At 38.9% G+C, this 19,369-nt stretch overlaps 1 protein-coding gene across 6 annotated transcripts in view; it reads left to right on the forward strand.

Annotated features, from left to right (window-relative positions):
• The window catches only part of PIEZO2 (piezo type mechanosensitive ion channel component 2), a 287,609-nt gene that overhangs the window by 186,189 nt on the left and 82,051 nt on the right, over nucleotides 1-19,369 (forward strand). For 4 of the 6 annotated variants that reach the window (XM_064705839.1, XM_064705833.1, XM_064705836.1 and 1 more), the window contains exons 8-15: nucleotides 1,151-1,319; nucleotides 6,449-6,580; nucleotides 7,659-7,697; nucleotides 9,028-9,166; nucleotides 9,526-9,659; nucleotides 11,741-11,977; nucleotides 16,942-17,065; nucleotides 18,635-18,882. In XM_064705839.1, coding sequence (XP_064561909.1) covers nucleotides 1,151-1,319; nucleotides 6,449-6,580; nucleotides 7,659-7,697; nucleotides 9,028-9,166; nucleotides 9,526-9,659; nucleotides 11,741-11,977; nucleotides 16,942-17,065; nucleotides 18,635-18,882 — 1,222 coding nt within the window. The remainder of the gene's footprint in view (nucleotides 1-1,150; nucleotides 1,320-6,448; nucleotides 6,581-7,658; nucleotides 7,698-9,027; nucleotides 9,167-9,525; nucleotides 9,660-11,740; nucleotides 11,978-16,941; nucleotides 17,066-18,634; nucleotides 18,883-19,369) is intronic. The other 2 variants (XM_064705834.1, XM_064705835.1) reach the window with 2 other exon arrangements.

Raw genomic sequence — 19,369 nt, forward strand, 5'->3', positions numbered from 1 at the left:
AAATCCCCCTGCAGAAATTCTTTCATGTTTTGGGTTTGTTTTTTTTATGTAATGTGTTTGGTTTACCCTTTCAAAGGAACAATAGTTTGGGATTTATCATTCTACCAATAAGAAGATCTTCTTAATTGTCTCTTACACCTTGTTTTGGTAAAACATGAAAACTCTCACAGACATGATGGTGGAAAAAGCTTTTGTCAATAGACCAAATATTTGTAATGAATACTGACGCATGCTGCTGGTAGCTCATGCCCTAACTTTTTAACTCTATTTTATAATAGAGTTAATTTTTTAGAGTTAATTAGAGCTATTTTATAATAAAACAGATTAATTATTGTTTCCTATTAGGTTTTTTTTTCAGTATTTAACACATCTACTAGGCATCTAACATCTTTTATTAAGCTGAAAATGTTGGGAATTTTTTTTAATACTAAGTGGGTTTTTTTGCATTATTGTGTAATCCCAGTTTTTCCAGAAACATCACATATCTCATGTCATTCATAATACTTGTAATTAATTTTTCTTCTTTTTCTTTCCTCAGTTATTTGATTATCTGAAACAACACCCTTTCTGAATATTTTCATTTTTTGTTCACAAAAACTATGAGTTCAGTAGAGCCCTGTATGTTTCTAAACATTGGCATTACTAGATAACAATTTATTAATAGTATTAGGTTTTTAAAATAAAAGACCAGTAAACTGTTCAGTGTGCCAAGAAGATATACTTTACAGCTGTGTCCTGGCAGGATGACTGAAATGGTGTTACACGTCAGTTTACTAAATCTCTCTGAAATGTCATGTTGCTGTGATTTGCCAAATGGACTTACAGCCAGATTTTCTCTTCCCACTTTCTGTAGCTCTGGATCTTCGGGGAGCAGATCATTGCAAGTTTTCTCATTGGACAAAGTAGATGTAATGTTATTATACTCCCATTTTTCATGTTGAAAAGCAATTGTAAAAACCCACTTCTTTTGACTAAATATGTGGAATGAAAATACTCACTACATTTTAGATGTGATGGCAGGTGCTATTTTTGAACAGAGCAATTGGTACTAAACATAAGCTGAAGTTGCCCTCTGAAATATTTTTAAACATTTTTAAGATTTGATGTTTATTATCTAATGTGGCTGCTTTGGTTTTTTTTATATTCACAGGTTGTTTGGTGTCACTTCTCTTACTCAGACAAACTGCTCAAGCACTTGGATGATCATCAAAAACCAGGAGTTACATTGGTACCACCACGCCAACCCAATCTTACTGCTGGTGATGTACTACACCCTCGCAACTCTCATCCGTCTCTGGCTGCAGGAGCCCATTGAAAGGGTAACTTCCTTCTCTCTTCCCATGACTGATGACTGGGAGACTGCCCAGGGCAAATGCTCACTAGCAGAGGTGCAAAACTTGAAGAAAATTAAGGGGAATAGACAGCAAGTGCAAGGTGGTACTTTGAATTTGGAGTTTTCATTCAGTTTGTCCAAGAATCTGATCTAACATGAATATTATTCTTAAAATCATCGGGACAATTATGCAAGGAATGCAATGGCAGAGCATTAATGCTTTGATTTGGAAAGCAGGTGTTGATATGTAGTAATGGCTGGACTTGATTCACTCAGTGATCTGAAATGTCTTTTCCAACCCAAATGATTCTGAGTCTGTGATTCAAGTTTAGGTGCTATCAAGTGAAATGCCAGCTCCGAAGGCTCGTCTGCCAGAACAGAGCTAGGATTTTTGGCACAGGATGCAGTAAGACAAAGCATATATTTGTAATTTTATCAAAGATATAGAAAAATTTTCTTAAAACCTTTCCTCCTGTGTGCATGAGCAAAAATCCCAGCTTTCATTTAAGAGCAAGAGAACAAAAAAAAAGTAAACCTTTACTTCTTCCAATTTCAGAGGAAAATGGGTATATGGGAACCCAGAGGTATCTTAAAAGCTTAGAAACTGAAAGTATAAAAAGGATGATCCTAGGCATTACTTATATTAATTTCCTGATCCTCAGAGGCCTGATGGGAGTTTTCAAGTTGAGGTTTAGTAGTGCTGTAAACCACAATGAAAATACTCATGACTCTGCTGTGACTTAGTGGAGTTTGTAGAGGCAAGTAAAAATGTTGAAGGTTTTCTTATTTTAAGGATATTTCTTTATACAATGGATAATGTAACCATTTAACATTTAAAAAGGCAATCAAAATACATCACCTCTGATATTTGGGGGTTACATATCCCCAAATGTGTAATTTGGCTTCAAAAGGTGACAGATGCCTGAGCCATCACCTTGAGCTATTTAAAAATCGTATCTTAAGTTCCCAAAAATCTTAATACTCTCTTTTCTGAAGTCATATCATTTTGATCCAGTACCCTCTGGCATTGGGTGTTTTTAGGGTCTTTTTCCTTTTATTTTTTTTGCAGCTGCAGCTTCTGGAAATTAGATTTTTCTTTTCTCTTTTTAAATGAAACATTAGATTTCCAGATAATAATATGATTTTAGCACTGGGGCTGTAACTAGAACTACACATCTCGCAAACTGCTCAGTAAAACCATGAGAAGTGCCCACAGAGGAGTAGCCACATGTGAAATGCAGTTAGTGTGAGCTGTGTGATCTCAGCAAGTCTGGGAATTGATTACCAGTACCTGGGTTGTTTTCATCCAACAGCCACCATCTAGAAGTTTGGTGTTGGACCTAAGTTAGTTGCTGTGCTTTTTTAGTGGAGAGAAGTGGGTCTTTCTGTCTAGGAGAGAGGGAATGCTGCAATTTCCTACAGGGACTTGAGAGGAACTATAGTGGTCTTGCCTGCAGTTCTTTTTTTTAGAGTGCTTGTGGTCTCTGAGATAGATATTCTCATAAAACACTAAAACCAGTCTCTGAGAACTGCCAGCAAGTGAAATTAGAGATGCTTTCCAGGCAGTTGAGCTAGAGTAAGTATTAGAAGACATTAATTTAAGAAACATTGATGTCAAGTTCATGGCTACATGAAAGGCAATACCAAGTCTTGGCACTCCCAGGGGAACTTCAGATACCAGGGAAATGATGCTTCCCTGCAAAGATAAAAGATACTTTGAAAAAAGAACACTGTAAAGAAAGGAGTATCCATGCATTAATGCTTGTTTTTGATGCACAGGATGTTAGTGGTGCAAGTGTTTGTCATTAGAAAGAGATGCTGAGATTTGCAAAATTTACTGTATTTTCTGTATTTTGCACACATCCTCCTTATGGTTTTGGGGGTTTTTTTTGTCTACATGCATTTTGGTTTTTTTTAGTGGTGTCATGGATCAGGATTTAAAATTTATTTTACTAGCTTTTCTCTGTAGACTGCATTCTCAGTTTTTAAAATCTAGAATAATTCTAGGTATCATTGAGATGTTTTTAAACTTGTGTAATTGTGGTGCATTTGATTCATTATGGAGCTAAGTAACCTGCTTTTTCAGTCCCCGGTGATTTTGAAGTTACTCTGTATTTAGGATCTCACTACTAATCTACCTGGTGTTTAATAAATGGCAAAGACAAAATGATATGAGGTGTTTGGTGTAAAGAAGTTGTTCTCTGTATGCTGCTGTCCTGTACAGTAAGAAGTGGCTCACCTTAGGAATTTTGTTCAAAAGTTCTTGGACAAAAACTGTTTTGAACAAAACAAGAAAGAAATACTTTTTCATTCTAAAAAGATTGCATAAGCTAAATATAATACTGATGTAGCTGATGCTAAAAGCAGAGTAAAATATGTAGACCTGATGGGGTTTTTTTTTCCTAGTGTGCATTGCATCTTGGGGTCCTCTTGTGGATAAAATTCCACCTGGATGGCAGCAAAAGTTGTCTTTGAGACAGATACACTTGAGACTGTCTCTAAATGCTGCAGGTGATGAACAATTTTACAGAAACATACCCCCACTTCAAATCTCCAGTTTCAGGGTTCTGTTTTTTGTGTGTTCACCACAGTGCCAAAGTATGGCATGCATGAAATTTCAGTGTATGCTCTCCATATGGGATTCTGAATGGATCTTACTCATGCAAAGTGGCTGTGGCAGTCAGTGGAAGATTTGCTTTTCTTTTGCTTGCTGTTTTGGATCCTGACTTGTTCTAACATTGAGTCTTGTGAAATTCTACCTCTGCAAATAAGAAAAAGCAATCTGTCTCTGGAGATTTCAGCTCACAGTTGTAACTGCTGGTGCTGAATAGATGAATAGAGCCCATTCATTCTGTGCTGTGAGTGGTAAGTAATAGTACAGGGGCCAGCAGAGCTACAGCAATTGAATGTAGAGTCCTCTTTAAAAAAATTATAACTGTTTTAATTAAAAGATATTTAAGAGTTGCTGAGAAAGAATTGAAAAAATTAGGCAAGTCAAAGGACTCTCACAAGCTGTGCTTCTCTGACTAGTATTGTATTTTCTGACTTTTCTTCCTCCTCTGAGAAAGAAAAAACAAGATTTCCCACCCTTCCCTGTTGTGTCTAAGGCTAAAAATATCTTAACTAAAATGATTGTATGTGTCTTAGGTCTTTTGTATTGTTTTTGTCACCCTGGTGCCAAACTAAATGCCTTTGATAAGCAGTTCTTTATGGTTCATATTTATATTAAAGTGTCAAATGGCAGGGGCAAGTATTTAAAGCACAGAATCAGTTTATTTCATCTTACAGTTTTGCTAGGAATGCCCTTTTACTGGCAAATATAAATACACAATCATATGTGAAATGTGCTACCATTTCCTCTGAGAAGTGAAACTAAATTAATAATCATTGCTTAGCTAAGTCAAGTAAAAAATAGGACCTTGCTGCTAGGAATGAAGAAAGTTTCAAAATGAGCTGGGATGTTTGGATGTCCTGTTCTCACGAGTAGCTTTGCAGACCTCTGCCCAGCACCCTGATTTATTCTATTACATCAGAGGATTTTTCCTAAGCAATGAGAACAGTGGCCACCAGGCTGCCACTCAGGAGGAACAGCGCAGGCAGGGCTCTGGCAGGGCTCAAAGAGAAGCTGTAACCTACTGTGGTTTGCCCTCCTCCTCATCTTAGTGACAACATTTGCCATCTCAGATGGAGAAATAAACCATGTGGATTAGAGAAAATCACAGAGTCATAGGACAGTCCAGGTTGGAAGGAACTTGGGAAGGTCACGTGAAACAACGTCTGAGGGCAGGGCCTCAAATTAGATTTTCCAGGGCCAAATCTCTGCATGGTTCATTGTTCTCATGGTGCAGGGGGAATAAATAAATAAATAAATGTCAAATTTTAATTTTTTTTTAATACTCAGAAGGTGTTTCCCCGAAGCAAATTATGTCCTTAGCGTGCTCTCCTATAACTATGCCTCCCTGTGAGAAGACTACCCTTCTCTTCTCTAAAACTGTAATTTTATTGCTGTAAATTGGAAAAAGGATTCCTGCATCCTTCAGCTTCTCCAAGCCTCTAATCATCTTGACAATTCTCTGTGGGATCTTGTCCAGATTTTCTGTGTTTCTCTTGAACTGGGGATGCCAGAATTGCGTGGCAGGTAGCGCCTGACACTCGCCAGGCACAGTGGAATAATCAGATCCCTTGATCTGCTGGCAGCACTCTGGCTGATGCAGTCCAGGACGCGTCTGCCTTCCTTGCTGCTGGAGTGCAGTCCACTGCTGGCTCTTTTTCAGCTTGCTGTGCACCAGAGCCTGTTCCACAGAGCTGCTTCCCACACAGTCTGTCCACAGCCTTTACTGTTATGTGGGTTTATTCCAGCTGCAGGACTTTACCTTTGTTAAAACTTGTGCAGTTTTTGGTGTCCCATCTTTGGATGGTGAGTCTTTCTTCTGGCCCATTCACAAATTTTATTTTATTTTATCTTCCTCCCAGTTCACAAATTTTATCATTCACAAATTTTGTGTGAGTGCAATTCCATCTAGGTAGTTTTGAATAGGACTAGACCTACTGCCAGTCTCTGAGAAGTTCCTCTCATGGCAATCTACCTTTTTGTATTTGAGCCTTTACCCTACTTGGAGAAAGGCACTTTAGCTAATTCTCCACCCATCTTGTGCTCCATTTGTCAAGTCCTTATCTTATTGGCTTGTCAGCAAAGTTATTATGGAACAGTGGTCAAAGATGCTGAAATAGCATGCACTGCCTTGAAAATTAGACATTGCACCTTGTGGGTTTTATATTTTATGCATTTCTATGTGCTTATGGTATGATTATATGGTAAACTAAGGTAGTACCTGGAGGTCTGTGTAATTCTGGTGTCATGTAACTAGCAGTTATAGAAAAGCTGTCAATATTTCTGAAAATGTCATCTCAGAGTCATCAACCATAAACCAAGTCTATTAGCCACTAATGGTGGCTAATTATGGTTAATATGGCTAAAAATGGTTAATTAGCCTTTAAAAGGTACTTCAGGCATGCTTTGGAGAGGGAACACCAGCGGGGGGGGGGAATTTCAGTTCCTCTGCTAAGATTGTATTTACAGAGCTGCAGCTAGTGCTGTCATTTGTTGTCATTTAGCAGACACCTGATGAAGAGAAATCTGTCAGCAGGGAGGATGATAAAGAAGTTCCCTGCAGCCCAATTCCAATGACTGCAGAGAGGAGACGCAGTCTGTGGTATGCAAGCCACTACACAACTGATGAGAGAAAAGTAAGACTGGAGGGGGAAGGGTCTCTGCATTACACAATTACTTTGAATTAAGGGAAGCGGTGTTACGTAGCTTGCAAGATCTCCACGTGTGATTAATCAGATAAAATATCTGATTAATATAAAAATCAAATCTGCATGGCAGAATACAATAGGAATGTATTTTGTAACAATGAATGAAACAAAACCAGGAGCTAGTGTAAGGATGTAAATGAAAAGCATGCTCTATGTTTTTGGCTTCCACATTTAAGAAGCATAGGACTGGGTTTTTGGCTTGGGGCCATTATCTTTGAGCAAACCAGCTAGAAAGTCTGTTAGGGAGCTAAACCTGGTGTAAAGATCTGATCTGCCTTGTAGCTACTAATTAGCATTGTCACTGGTGACTGGGGACTGCCAGCTTATCTTCTCCTAAGCACACTGGTGTCCTTCTTGAAGATTCAAAGCAAGGCAGTTTAGGCAGCTATGTTAAATATCCTGGAAGGATCCAGCTCTCTACCACCTGTCTGCCCCAGCGGCACTGCAAAATTTCGTTTCTTGAGTTATTGTCAAATTTGGGACATATGAGCACTCATATGTACTCAATCCACATATACTCAATCCCCAAGAAATCCACTATAATAATAGTAATGGAAAAGGGGCTGGTAAATGGATAAAGGAACATATTTTATATTTGTATCAACATTTTTTTGGAACTATTTTTATAATTGTAGTAATTCTAATGATTGTTTAAAAACTTAGTTTTTAAGCACTGGATCATTAGAAAGACATTAGAAAGCAGTTAATCAGTATAATGCAGTACTGATTAATTCTTTGACTTAGTATCCAAAACTTCAATGCAACATTCTCAGTTCTGGTTTCAAATTCACAGGGACATACAGTAAAATTATGTCAATGCTATGGCACACTGAATACAATTTTATGGTATTGTACAATTCTGCTGACTTTTTAAGAATTCTTTCTGAATTTCTTGGTGCAAATCTGCAAAAGTCAGCACATATGCATGTGTGTATTCAAGAAGTCAGACTTACTAATGCTTGAGCTGTGCTTCTGTAATAATTTGTTCTTGCATTGCTTTTTGCAGCTTCTGTCAATGACCCAAGATGAATACAAGCCATCGGATGTTAGTATACTACTAGTCTTTGTAATTTCACAATTCTTCTCAATGTGTAAATACAAACAATGATACATACAGATAAAACCTTAGATGACATTTCTAAAACTTCTAGATTTATGGTTAGCCTGCCATTTACCCTATAATCTTGATTATCCTAAATGTAATTGTCTTCTGCTTCCTTAATAATTTCCCTTAGAAACCATTGATTGATCACTTGAAATTAAACTGCTTGTAGTAGTACCAACTGGCAAACGATCTTTGCTATTTCATTGGGTTTAAATAAGATATGAAAATATGCTTTCTAATGCAAGCCACCTTTAAATTTGATTTAGTTTCTTTGCTATATTTTTTTATTTCAATCGTGTTGGAATGCTGAGGCCCTTAAAGCATGACCGACAGCACATATGAGTTCAATTTACAGATTACAGAAAATCCAAGTCTTTATTTGAGCAGACAGCAAATGATCCATTTATCTTGACTGCTGCAGACCTTAGCAGACTCTGAAAGCAGAAACATCCCCTCTGTTTAGCAACCACAGGAGAATGGAGATGGAGATTAATTTTAGGAGCATCCATAGCCTAATCTAAACGTGCTCCATGGCCAGTATTTGGTGTTGCTGGATATGACTGAACATAACCCAGATACTATTCTGAAACAGTTCACAGGCTGTTGCACATGCCTGTGAATAGTTATGACAAGAAAGATATGCTCCTGTTCCACAGCCTGAGCAAAAGTCAGTCTTGAGCACGTAGTGCCATCACTAACCCCCAGCATGTGAATTTCTGCCAATAGGAAAGATATTGATGGTTGTGATTGCTGGAGCCCTTATTGAAACAAGCACAAGGGCTGAAATTGAAGTCACAAAAGTAAAACAATGAAAGAGTGTTGAGTTAGCACTACCAAATGACAAAAATGTACAATCAATAACAATGATTACCACAAGTGGTTTTATTAACAGCTGCAAATATAGATCTCACCACTAATAATTCCAATTGGAAAGTCATTTATAGCCATTATTTTAATAACTACTGGAAATATTTAGATGTGAACTGAAGTCTGAAAATCCTGATCTAGTGGTTTGCCTAACAAGAAGGATGAATTTTTAGTTACTTCTATTGGTATGACATAAAAATCTAACAACGATTAATTTTGAAAGCTGTTCTGGGTTACTTTTGCATGCAGCACGACTATAACATATCAGTTTCTTGGAAGTAACTGCAGCTGCCTGTTAACCTCTTTTTAGCATTGATACTCAGGAGTAGCAAAACACAGAAGTAGGAGTCCCACTCCTCTAAGAGCCATGGTAAATGCATTTCTCTCTCTGGTGTGCTGGCAGGTGCTGCTGGTGACAGTGAACGGGAACCCTGCAGACTATCACACCATCCACCCTGCACTGCCTCTAGAGAATGGCCCAGCCAAAGCCGACGTGTACTCCACGCCACAGTACAAGTGGGAGCCCTCGGATGGCGTGTCAGGTAGCAAATTCCCTAGGAATTGTCATTTTTTCCATGTGTTTTTCTTATTCTGTATTTCCAGTCCCTGCCTCTAGCATTTATTGTCATTTTGGTAAGCTCTTTGAGCCTGTTAAAGTTAAATAATGCTGTCACCTTGCAATGATGGTTACAGTTACAGATGGTTACAGATGGTTACATACAACAGTTTTGTAACCTGGGCTCTAGGTGTATACCATCCAAAATACTTTGTCCACCAACACAGTGATTTGAAGTAGCCATCAGACTGATTGCAAGCAAAGTACTTTCAGGAGAGAATGCATGTACTTTCTATACATGCATCCTCTCCTGGATTGCAAATAAGAATTTCTTTTTCTACTTAGAAAAGGAAGAGGAGGAGGAGGAAGAAGAGGAAGTTACTCAGGAGGAAAAGGAAAATGTTAAATTACATGCCCTGGTCTCTGTGTTTCAGTTTATCATGAAACAAAGCTACATTTGTGCTCTGATAGCTATGATGGTAAGTACTAGCAATAAAAAGTATGCTGATGATTTTATGAAAGTGTCTTCTCCATGTTTTTCTGAAAATAGTCTCATTGGTTGGTTTTCAGCAAGTCTTTGCATCAGGCTTAAAAAATATCAAGATAGCGTCTGCATAATTTTGAGATAATTTTAGGTTATTAATGTATAATTCCTAGGCCTGTTATAAACCTTTAAACACACAACACCTTTCCAGGACTGGGAACCCCAGGCTTTGTTGTCTGTTGAATACCAGAAAACCACTGGGTCTCAGTTTGCTATTGATTCCCAAGCTCCTGCCCAAGCAGGTTCGTCATGTGCTTGCACCACTCAGAAATTTACCTCTAAAATTAATGTATGTCATACTGATATGGAAAACTGTAAAAATGTGGTTCCTAATTTAGGCAATGCATGCATCTAATGACTCTGTGAGAAGAAAGGATCTGTAAAGCCTGGTTTCCTGTATTGACACAGAAAGATCTCAAGGAAAATACAACTTTGTGCCAAGGCAGACTTTCATGTTGTTTAATTTTTTACAATTCTTTCTCTTTTTCATGCTGTTGCTTGTTTTTAAGCCTACTTGTTGCAAACACTTTGAACTGCATTATACCAAGGTTTCCACATAATGATTAGATGTCTTTCTATATTCCCAATGCAAGTTTTGCTTTTACTGTTTTGGAGAAGTTTCAACTATGATGAAATTAACCATAAAGCTTCTTGGCCCAATTTTGCTTTAAAAGCGGTAAAACAAATTACCTTGGCTGCCTCTCGTTTGCATAAAGTTTCAAATTTTATTGGCTGTCTTTTAACAGAAAAAGTTTCCCCGTAAATAAGGCAGGCTCCTTGTGCAAAATATGGACCTGGATTGATGCATTCTGAGATATTAACAAGTAATTAGTTATTTTCATATTGACACAGTAACTTTTTTGCTATTTTTTAAACTCATGTGCTTCTATGATCTAAGGATCATAGAATGGTTTGGGTTGGAAGGGATCTTAAAAGTTATTTACTTCCAACCCCCTGCCTTGGGCAGAGACACCTATCAGACCAGGTCTGTGTTTTTCTTTTAATTAATTCCCAGGGTTATATCTCTCAATATAAAAGAAGACTACATATTTGAAGAACTTACTTGTAGTTTAATGCTAGCTTTTATCTTCATGACATTTTCTGATTTTATGTGATCCAAATTAATTTATGAATTTACTTGTGGTATGCTCTGATGGAAATTCTGTTTATACTACAGCCAAAGACAGCTCAGTGTAAGCTATTTTCTCATACAAGCATGGAGAAGTAGCATATCAGTGTTTCTCACATACCCTTAAAAGATACAATTTCCTGGAGGGCTAAGCTAACCTGTCAAAAATATTCTTAATGTTTAATAATTTTTTAATGCTTTGTTGGCAGTTGCTCCACAGTTATAGCAGCAGATATACAGCTAAATTAAGTCCTAAATCAATAACACAATGTAGATAAAAAGCACTTAAAACTCCTAAATCCTTTTCCTCAGTGTTTAATAGAGAAGTTTTCGGAGACAGAATTCTGAAAGCTGTAGAAAATAGTTCTATAGTTGTGAGTATTCAGGTAATCTACCACAGTTACTATAGACTACATGTTCTTCAGGTTGGGTGGATGCACACCATAGCTTTCCATTTTAAACTGATTCCACAAAAACGAGAGCAGTATTGAGTTAATGCTGTTTTGTAATGCTGTCAAAGGCCTTCAGTGCAGTACCCATTGACTCGGTTTTGCCATTTCTGCTCTGAATTCTTTGCTGCTGTTTTGCAAGAAAAAATTCTGTGCTCAAGCTTTAATTTATATTTTCCATCTCTTTTACTTTGGTGTAATGAGAAGGAATGAGTCTGCTTACAAAGTGCAGCTAATGCATCAAGGGTTTTCCCTCAGAATGTATTTTCTGCTGGTTCTCCAAGGGGTTTATTTTAGCTGGTCCAGTACGGGATTAATATGGGTGAGAGTCTGATGAAAATGAAAATATGTGAATGAAGTGTAACTGGAAATCTGCATCTGTGCTGTTCCTGAATCCATCTGTGGATGTGTTTTTCTTCTCTTTCCTCCTTCCATCAGGCATGGAGCATCACATATCACAGCTGGTTGACTTTTGTGTTACTGATCTGGTCTTGCACATTGTGGATGATTCGGGACCGAAGGAAATACGCCATGATCAGTTCACCATTCATGGTTTTTTATGGAAATTTACTACTAATATTACAGTATATATGGAGTATTAAGCTCAACAACGATGAACTTCCTCAAGTATCTGGTTTTTTAAAAAGAAAGGAACCTGGGGAGCTGGCATCAAAGGTAAGTGTAACAAACAGCTGAGATTTATTTATGAAACCACAAAGTATATTGTGATAAAAATTTGAATCTCTTGACATTTCTTTAAGAGTGCATCCACAGTATTCAGTAGCAATTCTAAAGCAAAGGGTAAATCATTAGAAAGAGTGTTCAGAAAACTGCTAATTGCATATTAAGCTAGTACTAGATAGTTCAGACACCATTTAGCTTTTCATGATAATTCTGTAAAAAATACTTGGTGGATTGAAACTGCTCCTTTGTTTGGTTTTATAAACTGGATTCAAAACCAGATGTTATTTGATTCTCTAGATTAACACCCATGGGATGTCAGATCTGTCTGTGATGGCAACTGTGTTGTCATTGCAGTTACCAATACCACTCACTCCCTAATGGTTTGGCACAAGCAGCAGCACATAGCAGTGGGTGGCTGAGGTTTAATTCTTTATCCTTACACCTGAATCAGCATGAGTTGAAATCCATTTTACGTTAGAACCAAGAGAATTTGCTGACCCCAGTGCATGATAGACTTTTTCTTTAATGTCTTGAAAAAGCATTTCATTCTGCAATTTTTCTCCTGGAGAAGGAACTGAGAAAAAATAGGATTTTTTTTTCCTAAAGCACCCAAGAGGGGCATCTCAGGGAGTGCATCTAGTTGGCACTGCTCCCCTTGTTCTAAGTGGATCACTTCCCTTGTGACCCCTAATTACAATTTAAGTTGATTCTGTACGACATCTTCCCTGTTGGCAATACCTTTTGGACAACCATTTCTGGGTCTTTAATGCATTTGAAAGTTAGTAAGTGCTGTATTATTTGTCTTGTAACAGTAGGGCTGGTTTGGTAAGAGGGATAAAGCTCAAGGGGTTCCACAAGAGAAGTTTTACTTTTTTTTTTCAATAACTTCATAAATCTCTAAGGAATTTTAACTGTCTTAATACTTAATTCCCTTTGATATTATTTCTTATTGGCTATATCATCAAATATCTTGTCTAAAACAGATACTGTCAAGAAAGGAAGTGGTGTGTGTATATGGTGATTTTGCCGCATCCATAAAGCCATTAGGTGTTTAATGGAGTTTTTTAAGCTGAATTAAATGTACTCCATAACTTTCACAGAAACACACAATAGTTGAAGCCAAAAAAGCCTTCTGGAGGTCATTGGTCCAACTCTCAAGCAGAGCCATCTTGATTGCCCAGGACCATGCCTAGATGGTTTTTGAATATCCCTATGAGTGGAAACTCTTGTTACATCCTGGGGCAACCTGTGCCAGTGCTCAATCACTCTAACAGGAATAAAAGTGTTTCCTGATGTTCAGAGGGAATGTCCCATGTTTCAATTTGTGTCTATTGCCTCTGATCTCATCACTGGGTACCACTGAAAAGAGTCTGACTCCAACCTCTTCATGCCTCCCTTTAGATATATATAGACATTGAATGAGATTCGTCCTGAGCTTTGTCTTTTACATAGGAGAGTTGTTCCAGTCCCTTCATGGCCATTCAGCTGGATTCTCTCCTGTACGTCCATCTCTCTTATACTGGGGTGCCAGGACAGGACACAGCACTCAAATTGTGGCCTCACCTCTTAGTGCTGAGTAGGAAAGAAGAATCATCTTCCTCAACCTGCTCTCAACACCTCCTAATGCAGCCATTAACATTCTTTGTCATAAGGGCACATTGTTGGTTTAGTTGTAACTTGTTACCCATCAGGATTTACAGGCTGTTTCTGCCAAACTACTCTCCAGCTGATTGGACCCCAACACCTCAGCTGATACATGAGCTGGTTCTTCCTCCCCAGGTGCAGGACTTTGTCCTTCATTCACCTTGTTGAATGCCCTGATGTTCCTGTCAGCCCCTCTCTCCAGCCCCTCTCTCCTGCCTGTCGAGGTCCTGCTGGATGGCAGCATGACCCTCTGGTGGATCAGCCACTCCTCCAGGTGTGTTTTATCAGTAAACTTGGTGAGGGTACACTCTCCTCCATCATCTGGATTAAAAATGAGGATGTTGAACAAGACTGGGTTTAGTATTAACCCCTGGGGCACATTGCTAATAAGTGACCTCCAAGTAGACTTTATGCCATTGGTCACCACCCTCTGAGCTCAACTGTTCAGTCAGTTTTCAGTTCAGCTCACTGTCTGCTGTCCACACTCCATCAGCTTCCCCCAGACCACCTTATGGGAGACAGTTTCGCGCGCGCGTCTGGAGTCTAAGTAAGAGAGTATCTGCTGCTCTCCTCTCATCTACCAGGTCAGTCATTTTATCATAAAAGTTTATGAAGCTGGTCAAGCATGACTGCCCCTGAATGGATACACTCTGACTATTCCTGTTGGTTTTCTCATCCTTCATTTGCCTGGAAATGTTTTTCAGGATTAGCTCCTCCATCACATTAGAATCACAAAATGGTTGGGGGTCAGCAGGGACCTTTCAAGATCATCTAGTCCAACATCCTGCCATAGGCAGGGACATCTTTCACTAGATCAGGTTGCTCAAAGTTCCATCCAGCCTGACCTTGGACACTTCCAATGATGGAGCATCCACCGCTTCTCTAGGAAGCCTTTTCCAACATCTCACCTCTATCACCCTCCCAGCAATTGAAGTGAGGTTGTCCAGGCTTGATCCTTCATCTTGAACTTCTTGAAGAGAAGAGTGACATTTGCTTTCCTCCAGCAATTCTCCCATCACCACGTTTGATCAAATGCCATTGAGAGTAGCCTCTTCTAGTGACACCAGCCAGCTCCTGGGCACATCCCATCAGGACCCATGCACTTATGTATGCCCATTTTCTTTAAATATTCCCTGATCCAAGCCTGTTCCACCAAAGGAAAACTCATCCTTGCTTCAGACTTTTCCATGGTCTCCAGGAACTGTGTTTCCTAAGGGCAGTCTTGCTCGCAAGGGCTGAGGCACAGAAGTCATTTGCTACCTCAGTTTCTTCCATGCCCTGTGTCAGCAGTGGGCCTAGATTTTCCCTAGCCTTCCTTTTTCTGCATGTACAGAAGCAAATCTTGTTGCTCTTGACATGCCTTGCCAGACTCAGTTTCAGGTCTTGACTTTTCTAACCATGTCTGTGCATGCATGACCCGTCTCTGCATTCCTCCCAGGTTACCTAGTCCATCCTCCATCCCCAGGCAGAGTCTATGCATTCCAGCTGTGTTGCTGTGCAAATCCCAACCTCACCTCTGCATCTTTCTGGTCTGTGCTTCCTAAGGAGCCTGTCGCTCTGTATTGCAAATATTCAAGGCATCACACCCTGTCTCTCTCATCCCAACAAGACCACAGCCCTGGACAGAGATCTCTTAATTGCTTGGGTTTGTTCACTATGCTGCAGGGCTCAAGTTTACAGGCACTTGAGAGGGGCACCTGACATGCTGTTTTCCCAGAAGGAATCTGGCAGGTTTCCCTGTAAGGCCGTGTTGAAGTAATTGCCTTGATTATATATACAAATGCTTCCAGTGACCCTGCATAAGCCCTGTTTTGCTGATTATGCATTTCCTTTTGTTCACATCACCCCAGGCACCCTTTGCTTGTTAGCCTTGCCTATCAATCTCTCTTTAGTAGTTTATCTACTAGTAACTCTTTATTCCTAATTTAAAGTCCTTTGAATAATGGTTGAATTTAAATGGAGACTGGATACTGTATTCTGCAGAAAGAAGTGTACTGTAATTCTTTCTGCATAAGTGTCTGCATGCTATATGTGTTTCCTGGTCTGAAAATGAGATAGAATCTATACTGTAAAAGGTGGCTAAAAGCATTTCTTTCATCTGCAACCCTTCAAGACTTTTCTTAGAGCCAGCTCTGGCTGTGGAAATGCGAGTAGAGCAAGGGAGTAAATGTGGCAGGAAGTCAGAGCTAATCACTGCAGCATAAAGTCTGTGTTTTACAATATCAAAGGTTTATGTTGGAAAAGCTAGAGCTCCAGGAGGTATCTGGGGACCTGTGACAAGTCACACAGACTGACAATCTGCTGCCATGGCTGAGTGTTAGCAGCAATATCAATAAAAAGCCATCTTCTGGGAGCAATTCTTTTCCCTATTAAAGTCTTGTGCATTAGAAAAAAAATACACTGTATCACTGGCCTTGCCATTCTATTGTGTGCAAATATTTGGCTCTTACGTGCTTCTTCTTTGAATTTTTCTGTTCTTCTAGCTATGTAGTGAAATAAGTCTCCTTCTGTAAAGGGAAATTATCAAAAAACTTTATAGAAAGCAAACATAAAATCAAGTGTGTGACAACAGAGATCATGTTGTTTTCTAAATTTTGTCCATCTCTTGGTATTGCAAGCTGTTGAATGCAGCTTTTTGTAACACACAGAATTGCACTCTTCATTAAAGAGATCTGTTTATTTCTAAGGTATCCTGCTGTTACTGAATTAACATCTCTTGAAGCTCTTAAAAGAATAAAGGGCTATCTCAGCTCTTGTAACTGTTGTAAATGCAAAGCAAATTCCATTGACTGGGTCTTCTGTAACTGCAATACATACAAAAATTGGATTTTTTAATTAACTGTGTTTAAGCACCTGAAGTAACAAACCTCCTAAATCAAAATATTTATGATGTACAAAATTATGATAATGACAGCACACTCTTACATATGCTTCTTCCCTGAAAAAAAGGTAAAAAATGAACAAAAACACAGCAAATGGGAGTTATATCAATCAAGGCATAATAAGAAGATTCCTGAACTTATAGGACAGTAATTTAAAACTGAATAAAACAGGGTAGGAATAGATGCATATAATTGAATACCTTTAAGAAATGAAAATGTGCAAATGAAGCAAAGTTGTCTGTAATGCAGGATGTTTCCTAAATAACATAACTTGCCATAAGATGCACTTTGACACCACTGCCATTGCTGCCATTTCCTGAGAAACAGAGAAAACAAAGGCATACAAAATTTGTGAAAACCTGTGCTTGTATCAGTAGGACATAGGATATACAATTAGTCTGTTGGTTTTGTTTTGATTTTTGTTTGCAGATTCTTTTCACAATTACTTTCTGGCTACTGCTTAGGCAACACCTCACTGAACAGAAAGCACTTCGGCTAAAAGAAGCTACTTTATCTGAGGTCAAAGTTGGAAGTGAAGAAAATGAAGAAAAAGGTAAAGCCAGATCCAATTTAGTCCTTCAGTCATGATAGAAGTTCCAGTTACTGCGTTTCTCTGATGCTGAAAGCAATTAGCAAGGTATCTGTTATTAGCTAAGAAAGATATTACAAAATCTATGTGCAGCTATCTCTGAGCTATAGAAGTAAAACACTTTTAAAGTTTAGAACTTCATATAAAATGTTCTTTACTCTAAGGTAGTAAAATGACTCATTTCAGAAAGATCATGGAACTTTCAAATGATCAGTCTACTGCTGTATTCCCAACTCAAACCAGGGGATTAATTGCCTTGAAGTTTAACCACAGGAGATGAGTTTACCTAGGAAAAGTTGCTAAATTCCTTGAAAGTTGTGTTGGTGCATAAACTCTTTTACAGACACAGAAGTTAAACTACAAATTTCAGTGGGAAAAAAAGGATATGTTTTTTCAGTACAGGGGCTCAAGCACACCTGAGAGCAAAGTTTACTTTCATAGATTCAGCTTCCCTAATAACTCAGCGACCTGTTCTTTCTTTTGCTATGGATGCATGTTCCTTCAAACATTCCTTGCCCTCTCTCTCTGGATGTTAAACTGAAAATGTTCAGTGCTCTGAAATGGTAGAAAGTGAGCCCTGGAAGCAGTGGTGTGGTTCTGTCTCTAATTATGGTCCTTGTCTCAGTAAAACATCTGATCAATGTCAGATCAAAGCTGTACTACAAGGATTTGCAAGGCAAGAGCCTGAGGAGGGGGATGGTGAGTGGGACAAAAGGAGTGGGCAAGCCTTTTGATGGTGAAGTTTCAATATTGCTCTCAGTGGAAGGAAAAACAACTGTACTACGGTTCTGGCAAGCCCTGTTATCTAGGTACTTGCACATGTACTTACTGCTGGGGGTCACTTACCCTGCTTTCCACATACTTCATAAGGTTAATAACTGGAGAATCTTGACCTCTTCATAGGGCCAAAGCAGCATTTCTTTTCTGGCCCAGGTGCAGCACAAAAACCTGGATAAATGGTAGCTTTTTTGAAAAACTGCAGTGTTAGTGCAGCACTTCTGTTTTTTAAGCTTCTTTGGGTTTATGTTAATGTTTTCCCTTGGTTGTGGTTTTTGAGGATAAACACAATATTATCTAAAGGACGAAGCTCAAGACAGGAGGCTGGAACTCGAGATGAGAGTTTAAACTCAAGAGGTTTCTGGTGGTGCTGGTGGTCTCTTTGTTTTCCAATTCAAAATGTTGCTTACTGGAGAGTTTAATAGTATATGGAAAGTGTTTTGGCTCTTATCCATTATGCAACCCTTAAGCTCTAATTTTCCACTAAAGCTGCTGACATTTCAGACAAAGAGAAGGTGGGTGTCTGTTAAGGATGGATAGCCATGTGCCCTATGGCTCCAGCAGCAGGCTTAAGCTCACACGAAGTTAAAACCCTTTTCCTTGCTCTGGAGGCATGCATGATTAGGAATTACAGTCTCTTGTGAATATTGAGGTTTAAGTTTCTGTGTTGTGTGCAGAGATTTTACTTTCCACCTATTTAAATTCTTACTAAAATTCTCCAGAAGAGACAGGCCAAATATGACTCTGTGTTTGCAGAAGAGGAGTCGCAGGAGGGAGAAGTGTCAGAAGAACAGGAAGAGGAGAAGGAAGAGGAGGAGGAGGGAGAGGAGGATGATGAACAGGATATTATGAAAGTCTTGGGGAAGCTGGTGATGGCTATGTTAATCAAGTACTGGATTTACGTCTGTGGGGGCATGTTCTTCTTTGTCAGCTTTGAGGGTACAATTGTCATGTACAAAATCATCTACATGGTACTGTTCCTCTTCTGTGTAGCCCTCTACCAGGTAAGGGAGAACTGTGTTAACTGAATTTTATCCTTGAATAGAACTGTTTATACTTTTAGCTTGGTAATAAAGTGGCTCCAAATAGAATTCATGAGCAGTGAACTTGTTGTATAGTTAGACACAACAGAATCAGACCATTTGAATGGATTAAGACTAATTTTCCTCTGGTTTTTGCTTATAGTGACAGGCAAAGTGCATGTAAATTAGATACAATGCACACCTCTGCCATGCCACTTCACCATAAGCTCTGGAACCTTTGTGGAAAATTCTGAGTCTATGCACATTCTACATAGCCACCAGTTTTTCTGACAGCTGGTCCACACTGCTTCCACACCCCAACGAGCATGGGAGTCCCTCTCCTGGATTTTCATCACCTAATGGTGATGAAATTATCTGGCTGAAGCAGTCCTTGACTTTGTGTCTATGGCCCATATCTCATCAGATATTTTTGCGCAAAAGTCTTTACTTCAATGCATTTGCATCAGGA

Source organism: Zonotrichia leucophrys, chromosome 2 (assembly GCF_028769735.1).
Source record: "Zonotrichia leucophrys gambelii isolate GWCS_2022_RI chromosome 2, RI_Zleu_2.0, whole genome shotgun sequence".
Lineage (NCBI taxonomy): Eukaryota > Metazoa > Chordata > Aves > Passeriformes > Passerellidae > Zonotrichia > Zonotrichia leucophrys.